Below are 16,601 nucleotides of genomic sequence, written 5' to 3' on the forward strand. Positions count from 1 at the left end.
ACTGGTCACAACAGCCTTAGGTGAATGGTTTTATTTTTAATCTCCATTTTATAGATAAGGAGTAAGTAAATTGCCCAAGGCCAGGGTCAAAATTAGAATTTGTACCGTGCAGCCTGATTTCAGAATTCATAGTGTTAATTACCACCTCAATGTCATACCAAAGAAATAATATGAAAGAAATACTGAGCAGTTCTTCAAGATCTTTTACATTGCCACTTAGATAAGGTTAAAACAACAGGAAATGGGACAGTGGCTTTACTGCTGTGGCCCCCTTAATTATGAAAGAAATCGGAGCAAAAAAAGAGCTTATTTTTGTAGTCTGGTCGACTTGTTTCAGTTGTAATGTGGTTTAGGCCTGTTACTCATTTCTGAAGACCTCAGTTGCTTAATCTGTGAAATGGGGATATGACAGTAGCACCTACTTCATAAGGTTGTATTGACATGAACTTGTGTAATGCATTTAGTTGCCCAGCACAATGCCTGACATGTTAGCACTTATGTTAAAGCTACCTTTACTCCTTTGTGGAAGTAGAATGGTGACAGCAAATGAACTTACTGTGTGGGGGGTCTATTAAAGTAACATTGTTTAATAGAAGATATTCAGATGCACGAATTCTATTATATGAGGCAAGTTAAGGGTCTGGATTCCACCAATGGACTAGATTTTCTGCAATAGTGTCCTTAGATCTGGAACACAGGACCATTGTGCGGGAAACAGTGTTGTAATGCAGTGTGTCAGGTGTTTATTACACCCCAGGGAAGATTCACATTTTCCCAAATTCTGAATCACAGCGGGGTTCCTGTGTTTCACATCTGCTCTTACCGCCCTCATTCTGCTTCAGAATTCATAGTAGTCATGAATCTGGGATTTACCAGTCTCTTCAAGTTAATTAAAAATAGAAAATCTTATTTTTCAAATAGAAAATCATAGTCATATGGAGGGACATAGAGAGGAAAAATAAGAGGCCAATGCTCTAAAGATGTGGGAATTCTCAGGGGCAGCAACTGGCTAACTGCATCCATTGAGTTCCCACGCCTGGACTCATGGGGGAATTCAACTGCCCAACCAGCGAACTTCACTACTGTAAGGGAAATTATCCAATGTCCACCTTCAAATTGAAAAGTTCCCCTTTATTCTCTTACCTCAGGATCTCTAAAGACTACATACGCCAACACAGCAATTCTCTCTTAAAGCTCTCCCTGGAAAATGATGAGGGTGTGTATCCCTGCTTCAGAAAACTCCATCTTTTATAGAGAGCATTCCAGTTGGTACCTCAGGGGTTAAAATTTTGTCGCAGAGAGTGTCAAGTAGCTTTCTAGAAGGGGATAACCCCCAATTTAGGTAGTGCCACATTTGAAAGACGAGCCAAACACGCATTCTTTTACACTGCTTTCTATGAAAGGAATAACTCGCAGCTCCTGGGTGCGTGTTAGTTTGCTTTTCTTTTGCCGTCTGTCACCTATATAATGTTTATATTGGGATGAGGACCGTCAATCACAGTTAATAAAAATCCCAGAACATGAAAGAGATCCCCTTTAGTATAGATCAATTTTATAATAGCTCTCAATTTATTCTGTCACATAAATCAAAAGGGAAGTGTTTATCTTATCATTCGGAGTCCTCCCTTCTCCCTGTGTCCTAGCCCCTCCCCTTGTGCCAGTTTCCAGCCCCTCAAAGATGCTTTGTGTAAGAAAGTGCAAGTTCCCCATTCTGGCTTTATTGATGTTCCCCTTTCCTCTCTTCCTGGCTCCCCCCAAAACCAAGCGAGCAGAGCAAATGGCCCGGGTTCTCCCCCAGTGCCTGCCCTGCCTTTACGGGGAGGAGAGCGGGAGAGGGAGCGCGCATTCTGAGCAGGCTGCTCTCACTCCGACCACAGGCTGTTTCCTGCAGGCTGCCCCTCTCCTTCAAAACCGTGCATCCGCTCCCCGAAGCAGCAGGCAGTGTGCCTCCATTCAGCCACATTTGGTATGCATGAGCACCGCTGCAGGCAGAGGGGAGGTGGCTTTCTCAAGAAGGTTCAGTGGCTCAGGCACCGCCACTTGACTAGTCTCCCAAGTTCCAGGAAGCCTCTGCCCTAATGGAATTTGCAGATGTGGAAATGACCATGGGACGCCAGGGGCGTGGGGGGCCATTTATTTTCTAGGCGTTGCTCAGGTTTGCAGTTTCTGGTTTTCCCGGTGGAATTTTCAAGGGGTCATGAATCAGACTGATGCTCCTCGACCCCTAAACTGGACCATTCGGAAGCTGTGCCACGCAGCCTTTCTCCCATCTGTCAGACTTCTTAAGGTACTGTAACTTGCTGCTTTGAATGGCTCTAATTGTGCTTTTCAGGTGTCAATACCCAACTTTGCACTTGGGCCAGGACAGCACATTTTGGGGAGCAGGAATGCATGCAATACCGACTCTGCTGCCCATGGCTGGAAAGGTTTTCAGTGCCTCTTACCCCATGGTGGCAGGGAGGAGACCATGGTCTGAGCCACATTGGAGAATAAGATTATAGTCCAGAAAATGGGCTTCCTGAGTGCTCCACCCCTCAACAATATCCCTTAAACAGAATTAATTAACTTCTTTGGGAAGGTGGGAGCAATAGTGGGAATGAAATCTTTTACTCCCCTGTGTTTGGCTCCAGGGTTTGTTTGGGTTTTTTTCCCCCTTCCCTGGGGAAGCCCTGCGACCCACTTTCCCTTTAAATGGAACCTGAGAGAACAAAGGATTCTCCTCATTATTTTAAAAGTCCTGTGTCCTTAGGTGGTTGCTCAGGTAAAGACAAAGAATGAACCTCATGAGATTGTGACTTTTTGGGTGTTCTTGTTTTTTTTGTTTTTTTGTGTCTTTTTTTTTGTTTGTTTTTTAAAAACCAGCATGATAATTTTAGACTCCTAAGAGGAGTCAGTAGTGGGAAAGTATTGTTAAATATATGCTCAATGTATGCCTGGAGCTCTCCCTCACAGGCTTTGAGATACACAAAAGAATGGTACTACACCTGGGCTAGGACTGCTACCTTGTGTCTGCGGCACTCCTCTTTGTAGAAGCAAATACATTAAAGGTATTGAAAAAGCCCCCACAACTCCATAATAATTTGCCTTCATCATCTGCCTTGTAGGGAAAGGAATACAAATGAAATTTAACAGGTACAGAGAACAGATATTTTTCCCCAGAAAAAGAGAATATGGAAACATTTATTTGGGAAACGTGCTAATCTCTGGATATCCCACCTTCATTAGAAGTTAAAAAGGCAAGGCAAAGTTCTTAATTCTCTTTTCCATATTAATATGATATTTTGGCTTAATAACCACTGGACATTGAGTCCAATCAGCCACATGAAAGATTAAAGAATTAGCTCTGAGTAGACTACACTTGCAATGTGTGTTTTTCAACCTTGCCCCCTGCCCCCACCCCGCTCCACCAAGGCAGTGTTCTGGTTGAGTCAAGTTTGATGTGGACAATTAGTTCTGTATAGCTAAGTGGCTTTTCACAAAGGAGTATTTATTTCCCACCTTCTGAGTTTTCCTTATTCTGTTCAACACAAACTGCCCCCATGTCCTGCACAAACCCCCATCATATTGTTGTCATGGTGATGGTTTGCTTCTCTAAAAGAGTATTCAGGAAGAAAAGCAGGTTTGAAGATGGGGAATGGGAGAGAAGCTTTCTTGGATATAAGTGCTTTTCCTGTATTGGAACCACGTGTGTAATAAGGTATGAAAAAGAATGAGACCAGGGAACTAACAAATGAATGTAAATTTTTCTCCAGAATCACTGCTGAATCAAGGGTCTGGGGCAAAGAATGTCTTGGCAAATCCAACTATGGTAGTGAAAATTGATTCTAGCAATTTGATGTACAATGAAAAGCATTTTTCAGTTAAAGTCAGTCATTGGCTTCACCCTAAAATGATGCTTTCTAACTTACAGAATGTTCTTAACAGGTGTGTACATATCACTGTCATTATTAATTAATTAACAGTCTAGTTGTTTAATGGGAAATGCTATTCATCATTTACATGCCACAAAACCAACAGAGAAGTGTCTATCTGAGATAAAATATTTTTAGAAGACCTGTCATCTTTTTTTAATTGAAAGTACTGGCCATGCTATGTATCAGCAGACATTGTCAATACTACACCAATACTGTTGTTGGCATACAGCTCAACCCTACCATCTTTTATTAATATCCTTTATTAACAAGGTGCTTTATTACAATTCATCCAACAAAGCAGAACCTTTCCAATTTTCTCAATATCCAAAAGGCAGGGTGTGTTTTACTAGAGAACTTCTTTTCCAGGTGACATCTGGATTTTTGAAAGATCATAGCTATCCTAGGAGACTTCTGATATAGAGCATATTTCAAGCTCTTAAACAAAATAATAAAGTGTCCTGGCAAGTGTGCCTCAGTTGTTTGGAGTGTAGTACCATAGACCAAAATGTTGCAGGTTTGATTCCCAGTCAGGGTACATACTCAGGTTGCAGGTTCGATCCCTGGTCGGGGTGCTTACGAGAAGAGAAAGCAAACAATTGATTCTCTCTCCCCCGCAACCCCTTCCTCTCTCTATAAAAGCAATGAAAAAATGTCTTCAGATGAGGATAAAAAAGAAATAAAGAAAAAAATAAAGAGATAAATTATTTCAGGAATACTTTGAAAAAAATTAAATCTGCTTTTTTATATGAGTAATTGTAGTATTGACATTATGGATATGAGTGTTATATAATTTCCCTCCCTCTGGGTTGTTGCTGTTGTGTTTTCTTCACTACACCCTATATATACTTGCCTGGCTTTTATATTTCAAGTAAAATGAAAGTTCCTGAGTAATCTTTTGCATCTTTTAGTCAATGTTCTTCCTGGTTTAATCCATAAATTAAATATTTAGTAATAGTAATTCTTACTATTCTTTCCTTACTTTCTGCTCCTTCCCTCTCCTCACAATCTCTAGTTCTATTTGCCCCACACTCCCACCACCATGTTAATTTGATGGATGGATTCTCTGGGTATCCAGGAGTCTACTGAAATCCTAAGCTAACAAATCAAATTCTACTATTCAACAGGTAATTTCTGTTCCTCTTCCAAGCATTTTCCTAATGTGATCTGCCCTTTCCAGTGCCCTGACTTGCCAGTAAATGCAGTGTAGGGCATGATGACATGATCAGATTTCGATAAACCCACCTCACTCACCATTTCTGACAGTTTGGGCTCAAGCCAATTTCCCTCCCCATCCTTCCCTTGAAAATCTGTGTCTCTTTGCTCACTTTTTTCAGTACCATACTAATGTTTGGAGATGGCTTCATAATCCCATTTCCTGGATTCTTCATTTCCTAATAGAAACAGGATACTAAAGAACCAGAAAGGGAAGGCCATCAGCTGAAGCATGAATTAACCCAATCAATGTTGGAATGTGCTGCTTATTCCTTCTGAAAACATTTCATTCGTTTGTTGTCCATCTCAGAGCAGATTTTGAACACGCCAACCAATTCAAATTTTGAATTTGGGGTTGCATTTGGGTTATAAGATTTGAAAATGAATTTCTGGGTAGGCATCTGATGATAATAACCAAAAGACAGAATCTGTTTTCTAACAGGTACATTTCAAAGAGGACCCTTTCCAAAATATTCCTGTTTGGTTGTTTGCTTTATTCTTATGTGTTTCAAGATTTCATCTTACTATTAATCACAAAAGTCAAGTGACAGGTGATTCTGTGACATATTTTATATTCTGTGACAGGTGATTGTTGGCATATTTTATATTCATTATCAGATCTGCCTCAGCCATTGTTTTATTTGGGAGATTTTATTTTGGCAATGTGTTGAATTTGAAGATTAATCTTCAGGTAGAGAGCTTTCTCTGTATTGAAGTCTTGGTGGACTTACTAAAGAGAAGGCTTCTGAAAAATATGTTGCATTGGGTGAAAGGAAAACTCTGTACTTGTAACAGATTTTTTATACACATGTTAAAGCCAGTTCGTTAATGAAGACCAAAGGATTAGTATGATTTTAGGATTTTCAAAGTTTTTTTCTGAGAAAGAGTATGACTTTGCCCACTTTGAGCAATGTCAGAAAGAGATTAAAAAAAAGGTTAAGCCTAAACACTGGGTCCTAATTCCATTGTGTTTCTAACCAGCTGTGTGACCTTAGGTAAGCTACTTAGCCTCTCTGTAGCTTAGTGTCCTTTTTTTTTTTTTAAATGAACAGATTATATCTTGATTTGATTTAGATGCAACACTGTGACTTCCCTCTGATGAAGGCTGCCATGCTCTGTGGGCAATGAAGAACATACTTTATTGGGGATAAAAGTAGTTAAACTGGATTAGATATTAAAATGGAAGAAGGACTAGAATAGTCAACAGGGTTTAAATCATAGAGGGCCTTGACTGCTAAGCTAAGGCATTGGACCATTATCCTGAAAGCTCCAGAGTGCCATTAAAGGGATTTGATCAGGGAGGTGACCGCACAATTCAGGTATTAAATACAATGCTCTGGGTGTAATGTCTAGAATGGAGAGATGGCAGGCCTGAAAGCTAAGAGATTATATTAGAAGCCTGGAGAATTGATGAGGACCTGGACTAAAGCAATAGTAATGGAGGTAAAATTAAAAGGGCCTTATTGAATTGATTAGCTGTGGTGGATAAAAGAATATAGGATAACTTCCACATTTCTTTTTTTGTCATCTGGCTGGATGGTGGTCCCACTGTCTGAGAATAAGTGTCCTGAGAAGAAAGGACAGAACTTCTCACTTTGTAGTTCTTTTGTGAGCTAGAAAAATTATGTCACTGATTCTGATGGGACTAAGACAAAAGTAAGAAATATAATTCCATATCATTGATGGGTATGAGCCCCACTGAATGTTTGATAGAGGACCTCTTTGAAGTAAATCATATACAGTTTGTAATATCACTTCTAATTTTCTTAGACTGTACTTTTGCAATTTATACCCTGACTTCTTATAAAACAACTCCCAATGCATATTAAACTCCAAATATTTTGGAATCCAGTATTAAAAAAAACTCAGAATTTTATTTTATTTTTCCTTCCAATCTCTCTTTTATGTTAATCAAAGGATTAATGAGAGTAAACTGGGTAACACAAGGAAAATAATGGAAAGTACAGTGATCAAGTTAGGCAAACAGATCACCAATTCTGCCCAAATACCAATGTTTTCTGCCCCTTTAATTCCATATAATGGTAATCAATGTCCATTATACTGCCTCTTAAGCATAACAATATCCTAACAAAATGAATTGGGTCTCTGTTCTGCCAGACATTCCAGAAACTGACTTTTCTTTCATGTTCTCTTAGAAAACAATTATATTGAGAATCATTTAAATTTGTGTTTTAAGTTTAGGACTTTGAAATTCTCCCTTACATATCTAAAATTCTGAATCTTTACATGGCAGGTAAAATAATACCAATGAACTGGTTTCTATAGCAAGATCAGAAACACACACCTAATATATCTAGACATGCTGGTGAGTTAGGTCAGGGAACTTGTTAGGAACCAATTCCACTAAGTGCTTTAAAGATGGAAAACTTGAAGAACAAATTGTGTTTAGGAGAACACAGTGTATTGTTAGGTGAAGTTTTAAGGGCCTAACAATAAAGAAATTTTGTCTCTTCATCTCAGCACGCCAGCCTCAGATTCCCTTTAACAAAATGAGAGAAAGAAAAGAAAATGTGCCCAAATTAAAACCCCATAGAAAGAAAATTTATCTGGTGTGTTTCAAATGGTGGCTTCGACTCAGACTGCTGAACAGTGACCACGCAACTTGCCTTTTTGTGAAATGTTCCTCGGGCAGCCTGAAGAAAATTCCTGAGGCAACAAGAAACCCTCCTGTCTCTCTGGAGAGCTCTGGCTTCTGATGCGCTCTATTGTGGAGGAAAGAAGGAAAGTGTGTGGTCACTGGGGAATGAGGGAGGATGTAGCTGGGAGGTCCAAGTCTAGGGCCACCTGGCTCTGGGATGACTGTGCAGCCACAGGAATATGGGGCAAGGTTTGTCTCAAGGGAAAGGGTCTGCCTTCCTCATAGACGACTTCCTACAGGGAAAGAGAATGCTGCCTCTGCCCACAGTGGCTTCACATCCCCGCCTCCCTCTGTCTCTTGGCGCAACTGAACTAGCTACGAGCTCATCTAAAAAAGAGTTTTAAAAACTGTGGCTAACAAACTTAATTAGTAAATGTTTATTGAAGAATAAAGGGCTGAACAAACACGTAAATGATATATGAAATCTTAAGAATTCTTGAGCTTAGCAATCACTTAGGGAGCTTGTAAGCAAAGTAGACATTAAAGCCCATCCCAGGAGTGCTGATTCAGTAGGTCGGTTGTGGGCCCAGGACCTTGCATTGCAACAAGCTCTTCCAGTGATTCTGTTTTGAACAGCTCTTAGAAGGACCACACATTGAGAAAAGCTGCCATGGATTGAGCTGAGCTGGAGGAAAAAGCCCATTAAATGCCCTCTCTTACACTGGCATCTAGGCAGAACAGATCATGTGTTAGTCAACGGTGAGAGCAAGTTTTTTAAGTAAACATTTCGTGGGTTTTCAAAATTTAATCATGAAAGATTATTTACAGGTAGAGAAGTAAATTGTGTTCAGCTAACCTGGTTTTGTTTGTAGATGATATAACATCATAATCTGAAGAAATGTTTGTCTGTATTTTTAAATGTTTTGTTTATATATTTCTCTGCATATTTTCATGACTGTTTTTAGTCACATGACATATAATTTTAGCTTTTTCTATTTTATTGAATTTATATGGAAACATGAGCTTCCAAAGATAGCGTCCATGGTCAAGATTCTTCAGCATCCTGCTCCTTTTATCTAACGTTCCCTGTAATGGCCCTTGGAATTGCAGTGGTCACTCAAGTGCATGCCCCTTCAATTCCAATGGTATGTGATAGTACCAAGTGAGAAGAGGCCAGTTCACTCAGGGGCCAAGGCCAAAGCATCTATGACTGATGCCCACAATGGTAGAGATCCCCCTTCCCGCCTATAGTTTTCAGAAACTAAAGAAGAAAGAGATTCTGGACAGGGAGGAAGAGGAAGACAACACCCAAGGCTTTAATTTGGAACACTACATTCAAAGTAAAATTAATTTTATATTTAAAAATTTAAAAAAAGATACCTAGTATTGACTAATAAATATGGAAAATTGAGCTGAACAAAAAAGTTTTGGCTCCTGAGCACACGAGGAGGATACAATGCTATAACTGATGAGGTGCAGGGGTTGGGGGTGGGGGGGCAGATAAAACAAATTCCCTAGGAAGGGGACATTTAATTTTCACATTAATCATGTAAAATTTATGTTTAAAAGCATTTAGGAATTCTGCTCCAACCAGCGGCTCTCCTCTTATTCCATTTTTGGAGGCATGTGCATGGAAATTGCAGTTTAGGGATAGTATGGATAAGTGTTGCTTCTCCTCCAAATAATTAAAGATTTTTTTAAGATTTAATTAATAGACAAATAGATGACAGGTGGTAGATAGATAAAGGGAGAATTTTGTTGTTTATAAATCCATTAACAGCAACATTTTATATATTGAATTACCTTACTTGGAAGGAGATTTAGCCATCAAAATGAGCTCTTGAAGAAGCGTTTTTCAAAGTGCAGTCTTACATTTTGACAAGCAACCCAGATGAACCTTATGCTTTTTGTCATTTGAGACAATCTCTTCTGAAGTGTGACACTTTAGTAAAGAGACATTAGCTCGTTAAAATCATGCTTCTGGTATGACCACACCTCAGTATCTAATTTTTATTGTTAAAATTGAGCACCCAATATTTCTCTGTCAATCTATATAGGCTCATAACATCACTGCATCTTGCAAGTCCCCATACTGACAGAACATTGAGTGACTTTCCTAATTATTTCTTAAGGGACCATGCAGGAAAACTGCTTTAGGTGTTAGGAATGTGTAGCAGATAGGTAATATCCTAAATTAGAAGATGGCACATTTACCTCTTGTTTATTTCAAGGGATCATACATTTACATAATGATGGTTGAAGGCAGAAAAACTTTGCCACAAAGAAAGAGCACTAAGTTTAAACTCTGTCCTAATTATTTGGCTCTTGGTGAACTAAGCAAGCTCCCATACATTTGTTCCTTTTCCTGGATAATTTCTCCTAATTGCTAGAATCATCCAAGTTGCTCAAACTGGAAAACCTGGACATATGCCTTTTGCTTTGTTTGCTTTCATAACCTTAATGTAATCAGGCAAATAGTTCTATCAGATTTCCTCACAAATATGTCTCTACTCCACCCCCTCTGTCTATTCCTAGTTCCTAACATCAGTCTCTCGTTTTCCTGGGTCTAAGACACTGCAGCTGTCTACTTCAAGTTGACCCTTCCAACAGCCACTAAAATGGCTCACTTTAAAGACAAGGATGCTCCCATGTTTGACATTCTTCAGTTCTCCTTCTGTAGAATAAAATCTAAGCTCCTTGCTATGGTGTATAAGACCCTCAGTGATCTGTCCTCTGCTTTCCTTAAAGCTAGGCTTTTTGCACAAGCAATTTTAACTGCCTGGAAAATCTGAACCATGCCTTTTTCTACCTAACTCCTGCCCATAGTTTAGTACTAAACTCAGGTGAGCTGGATGAATTAAGGAAAAAATGTCCCTCAGTCTCCAAAACCAGATGAAGCTTTTTTATGTGCATGGCCATAAAAGTCAGTGGGTGCTTCTATCTTTGCTTTTAATGTGTCATAGTATTATTAGGTCTTTTACATCATCTAAAGATATTCTTAAAGTCAGGAAATTATATCTTAGACAAGTTGGTAGATGCAGCTTTTAGCAGAGAGCCTAAGATATTCTGCGTGTTAGATGAACTATGCTGGAATAGGCAAATGTTGGAGGAAATGGATAACTGGGCCCTCGAGGCAGTGCTCCAAAGTCACTACTCAGAAAAACCAAATTTTTTATAGGTATTATAGGGTCTTGGCATTTTTGTCTAATTAAAGAATACTTGAGCTTGAGGTGACATACCAGGTTGGGTAAAATCAGGTGTACCGTTGTTCTAATGGAAAATAATACAATAATTAATAAATAATAACCCAAGAATAAACTCTGTGTTTTGTGAACTCATAACTGTAATCCTCCTTTTGCCCCACTCTGCACTTCATATGTTCCCCAAATTGAAAGATGAGTTAAGGAATTGAGTACATAACCAATATGTACTCAAGGAAGAAACTGGAAGTAGGTAGCACCAGATGTCTGTTTTGAAAATATTTACTGAAAGAGATTGAAATTACCTCATCTATTAATTATGTTGGTGAAAGTGTATTCCTTAATTTAGTGCTCTAAGAGACTTTAATATATTACCCTTAATAATATTGTTGACTGGGTTACACTATGAATTAGAGTAAGTACTATTGAAAGAAAAACTACACTGTTAAACTTGCCGAGCCATTCTTGCTTTATCCTTTAACTATGCCTTTTGCAAATGACTAGAGATAACCATGTAGACACAATCCTATTGAAGTATGTTGGCATTTCCATTTAAGGGTAAATTGGACTTGGGACATGTTTTTATGTTTAATATTAGATTATTTTGCTATATCAGGTATCATGGATAAAAGTCAAATAGAAGTGTTAGTTTATTAGGTTCCTACTGGGAAGAAAATTGAACTCAAAATAAATTTTTTATAGAAGATATCAGAATCATTAGAAAATTATCTTACTACATGTTGGTTAAGATTAATGATAGATATGGAAGGAAAAAAGGTAAATCATTCTTTTTGGTATAATCTCTATACTAGGAGAGATACATCTCATTGTTAGAAGAAAGAAATGAATAAAGGTATTTCAGAAAATGAGCTGTCATACTAACATCCATAAAAATATTTGCTCTATAGTGCTAGTTCATGAATAAATGATGACTTGAACATTTAGAATCTGTCTTTGTAGTTGTTGAATGCTTTGGGCTAGCCTAATGATTTTCCTTTAAAATAGAGATTTTCAACCTCAGCACTGCAGCTATTTTGGACTGCATAAATATTTGTTGTGGGGGCTAACCGTCTTGTGCATTGTAGGACTTTTAGCAATATTCTTGAACTTTTCTACTAGACACCACGGGTACCTCCCATCTCCCATTGCGACAATCAAAAACTTCTCAAGACATTGACAAATATATAGGGAGGGGGGCAAAATTACCCCCAGTTGAGAACAACTGCTTTAAGCATTTCATCTTACAGGTGTATTTTAAAGGGTGGGTAAGTAATTGATTTTACTGGAAATCCAATAGAGACTTCCTAGTGATATGAATGGGGTACTTTGACTTTAGGCACACTTTTTTTTTTTCATTTTATAGAAGACTGAAATTTAGCTTACATTTGGGAAAATAACTGGTCTAGCTCTATTAACTAAACACAAAATGACTAATGAATTATTTCTCATCTTATTGTCAGTCATCTCTTGTAAGAAAATTGAATGCGGCCAATTTTTCTGAAAGTGTTTGAATGTTTCATATATTATTGCTCTGTGAATTAAAAGCAGAGGATATTTTAACTTGATTGATATATCAAGTTAAAATATTTAATTTTATCTATATTTTTCTATAATAACTTCTATTTAGAACTATTGAAGAATAATACAATATAAATTCATTTCAGTGAATAAATGATGAAAATATTTTACTTTATCAAGATGCATTTTTATATAAAGTTAGTTTATGTGAGCAATCAAAGATTTTGCAGTAAATCCAGGAATTAGTACAAGGAGGCTATACATTTTAATTTAAAGATTAGTCTAATCAAAGCTAATTTTTATTATTAAATTCAGCACAAAAAGTGAACAGAAAAACTAGATTTTAGCCCTGATACTGCATTAATTAATATCCTTCTTAAGTTACCTAGCATAGTTTTATCTTTCAATGCCTCAGTTTTCTCATCTATAAAAGACAGAATTGGGTTAGCTCAGGGTTGGCAAACTTTTTAAAAAATAAAAGACATTGTAAATGGATTTGTGGGTTATACAGTCTCTGTCAAAACTATTTAAGTCTGTCATCAAAGTTGGAGAAAGCAATCATACACAACATAAAACTGATGAATGTAATTGTATTCCAATTCACATTTTGAAAATTCCTATGTTGACTCTCTAATTCCCCAAAGGTGATGAGGTTAGTAGGTGGAGTGTTAGGGAGGGATTTAAGTCATGAGGATAGAACCCTTAAGACTAGGATGAGTGCCTTGTAAAAGAGGCTCCAGGGAGCTCCCCAGCTCCTTCCAACATGTGAAGATTCACGGCGAAGTCCGTGACCGAGAAGAGGGCCATCATTCGACTATAATGGGACTCTGATCTTGGACTTCCAGAACTGTGAGCAATATATTTCTGCTGTTATAAGCTACCTAGTCTGTGATATATTTTTAATAGCAGCCTGAACGAAGACAAACTGATATTTGAATTTCATGTGACATCACAAAATATTCTTACTTTCATCGTTTTCAAACATTTTTAAATGTAAAAACTGTTCTTAGCTCACTGTCTGTACACAAACAGGGGGCAGGTAGAACTTGGTCTGTGGACTTCAGTTTGCCAAACACGAGGTGATCGTTAAGGTCCCTGACAGCTGTAACATTCTTGGATTATGTAGGAATGATAGAAATCCATGTGTGCCCTATTTATTTTAAAATTACTGTGATAGCTGAAAAAGCTTAGCGTAAATTATTTATATAATTATAGCATCATCTCATGCTCACTGGGGAGCAGTGAGCCATGGGCTTGCTATCTCACCATGTAACTCACATCTAGTGTATGTTAGGGTATACTTCTATGTCTCTAAAAAAAGAAGATTGCAATTTTTCAAAAAAGAAGTCATTATTTACAATCTATACTGACATGTACAGGGGCCTAAGGTTAAATTATATTAAAACATAACATTTGAAAAGTTCTTTCTAATTTGCAGAGTACCTTGCTTATGTATAAAATGAACTGAACTTCATAGCAGCCTGTGAAACAAATATAATAAACACAATTACTCCTCTTTGTAGCTAAAAAAAAAAAAAAAAAAGGCGCAGATAGGTTAAGCCATGTATTACTGGATTTTTCTAATTCTAAACTCATAATTCCCTCTTGATATTTCTCTGCATCTTGCATCTGTCCCCCTCCTTTAACTCTCTTTTAGTATGAAACCCAGCTAGATTAAAGAGTTATGTACTGACAATACAAATGCATAGATTATTTGGGTGCTAGACAAAAAAAGAAAGAAAATAATTAAAAGGCATATTCTCAAAGTGACAAGATACAAAACTTATCTGTACCTGAGTTTTCTCAGTTAAAAATTAAATAAAAATACTGCTTTGTATTGTTCAGAACTAAATACATGTTTGGTGTCAGCATATACCAGTGATTTTCAACTGGTATGTAGCAGGGATATTTAAAACATGCAATACCTATTTAGTCAGGAGCACTGACCTCTTTTCCTGTAGATTGTCAAATAAAAAAAAATGACAACAGCCAACATAGCAATAGCTGTCTGGTGTGAATGAATCAAAATTTTATCTACTTTTTGTCAGATCGACAAAAAATATAGTATATATTTTTGCTGTGCCACAGAATTTTAGTAATTAGTTTATGTGTGCCATGAGATGAAAAAGGTTGAAAATTGCTGGCATACACATTATTCAGTATTCAGTAAATATGAGGTCTTTTCTTTCAACCTAATAAAACAGAAATGATGCAATGCAAATAAAACAAATGATGCAATGCAAATAAACAGAATTCAGGATGTCTTTTGTAATAATTTGAACTTAGGGAATACATTTTATTTAGGTACAACTAATTATACTTTGTAGTTATTATAGGTTGTGTTAGTCAGGGTTCTCCAGAGAAACAGAACCAATAGAATGTGTGTGCATATGTAGATCAAGAGTTCTATTTTAAGCAATCCGCTCACATGAATGTAGAGGTTTGGCAAGCCTAAAATTTGATGGTGGAGACTTGCAGGCTGGAGACTCATAAAAGCATTGCAGTTAGAGTCCAAAGGCAATCTGTTGTAGAACCAGGAAGAAACACTGTTGCAGATGAAGTCCAAAGGCAGTCAACTGGAGAATTTCTTTCTGCTTCAGTGAGGACCTGCCTTTTATTTCCTCTTTATGCTTTCAACTGATTAGATGAGGCCCACCCCCATTATTGAGGGCAATCTGCTCTATTCAAAGACCACTACTTTAAATGCAAATCTCATCCAAAAACACTCACACAGAAATATCCAAAATAATGCTCTGCCAAATATCTGGGCACTGTGGCCTAGACAAGCTGACATATAAAATTAACCTTTACATAAATCATTGTTGCAGTTATATTAAAATTACTCTTTTAAATGTAGTTTGCAAATAAGAGAAATATAGTCATGCTAACTTCAATAAAAACTGTCTCCTAAGGCTTATTTTTAGGATATTCAGAAACTGGAATGAAAACAAAGCCAGGCAACACAGGAATCCAGGCTTCTCTATTATGAGGCCCTGGAGTCTCTTGGCTCATCAACTCTATACTGTTTTGTTTTGTTTGGTTTTGTTTGGTTTTGGTTTTCGGTAGAACAGCTTCCTCTCTTTCTCTGTATTTCACTGATCCTTGCCACAGTGTCTAGTTCTATATGATCTTGCAGCTGCATTTCTTACATCTTGTCAGTATGTCTCTCCCATATCCTTCAGGAACCTCACTGAGTCAGGTTTTGTCGAGTATCCACCCTTGCCTGCAAAGCTAAGGTCAGAGAAATTGAATCATCAGCTATAACTCTGGCCATTGAGACCCATTCTTCTAGTATGTAATGTGGGTGGGAACAGACTCTTTTAGCAAGAATGTAGGCACAAGGCTTTGCTAATTCAATTAGCATGAATCCCCTAGACATACAATAGCTTAATGGTTCTGAAAGCCACCCAAGCCTAAAACTTCACTGCAAGTAATGCAAAACTAAAATTTCACTCTGCGCATGAAGATAACCAATTACTGTGCATCCTTCACTAACACATAGCAGGAAAAATTGAACTCCAACTACAGAACCTGATTTCAGGGGTGCTAGAGAGACAATATTTCTGGTTAAGAGAGTCCAGAAAAGTAGTAGGTTCTTCTCTATTGGAGGAACACACTGAAGTCAGGAAGAAATGCTTTTAGAGTCCCACTCCAAGACAGTGTGATGGGCTCCATTGTCCCCTTAAATCCCGCCTTGAGTTCCCCCTCTGTTTATGGTTTCACCACTACTGAAAGGTTTGGGACGCTTTCAGTGTGTTTGTCAGCTCTTCCTGCTGAATGAAATTGCACCACCCCGATTTCATGTCCCTGAGAGAAGAAAGCGAAATCTCATTGTTTAGAAGTAGTGATATGACAGTAAACTGACTTTGAGAAAAGTTTTATGATTTTTTTTAAAACAATCATTTTTAAAGGAGTTCTGTATAAGAGACACTAATGTTTTAATCAGAATAATCCTGTTTTTGTCTATGTTCTTTTGAAGAAGAAAAGTTCATACACATTTAATTCTGTCAGACTGCGTATTGTTTTGTTTTTCATTGTACAATAATTCACAAATCAAAACAAGAATATAAAATTAGCTTTTCTCCCACATTTATTCATTCTTCATACACTTATCTGTTCTATGATCATCTATTGCTATGTTTCAGAAATAATGCAAAT

At 37.5% G+C, this 16,601-nt stretch overlaps 1 protein-coding gene across 4 annotated transcripts in view; it reads left to right on the forward strand.

Annotated features, from left to right (window-relative positions):
- Positions 1 to 1,909: 1,909 nt before the first annotated feature.
- The window catches only part of TRPM3 (transient receptor potential cation channel subfamily M member 3), a 493,648-nt gene continuing 478,956 nt past the window's right edge, over positions 1,910 to 16,601 (forward strand). For all 4 annotated transcript variants that reach the window (XM_054583031.1, XM_054583028.1, XM_054583029.1 and 1 more), the window contains exon 1: positions 1,910 to 2,287. In XM_054583031.1, coding sequence (XP_054439006.1) covers positions 2,198 to 2,287 — 90 coding nt within the window. In that variant the 5' untranslated portion in view covers positions 1,910 to 2,197. The remainder of the gene's footprint in view (positions 2,288 to 16,601) is intronic.

This window comes from Pteronotus mesoamericanus, unplaced genomic scaffold (assembly GCF_021234165.1).
Source record: "Pteronotus mesoamericanus isolate MK-2021 breed Mesoamerican mustached bat unplaced genomic scaffold, CSHL_Meso_final contig_73, whole genome shotgun sequence".
Classification (NCBI taxonomy): Eukaryota; Metazoa; Chordata; class Mammalia; order Chiroptera; family Mormoopidae; genus Pteronotus; species Pteronotus mesoamericanus.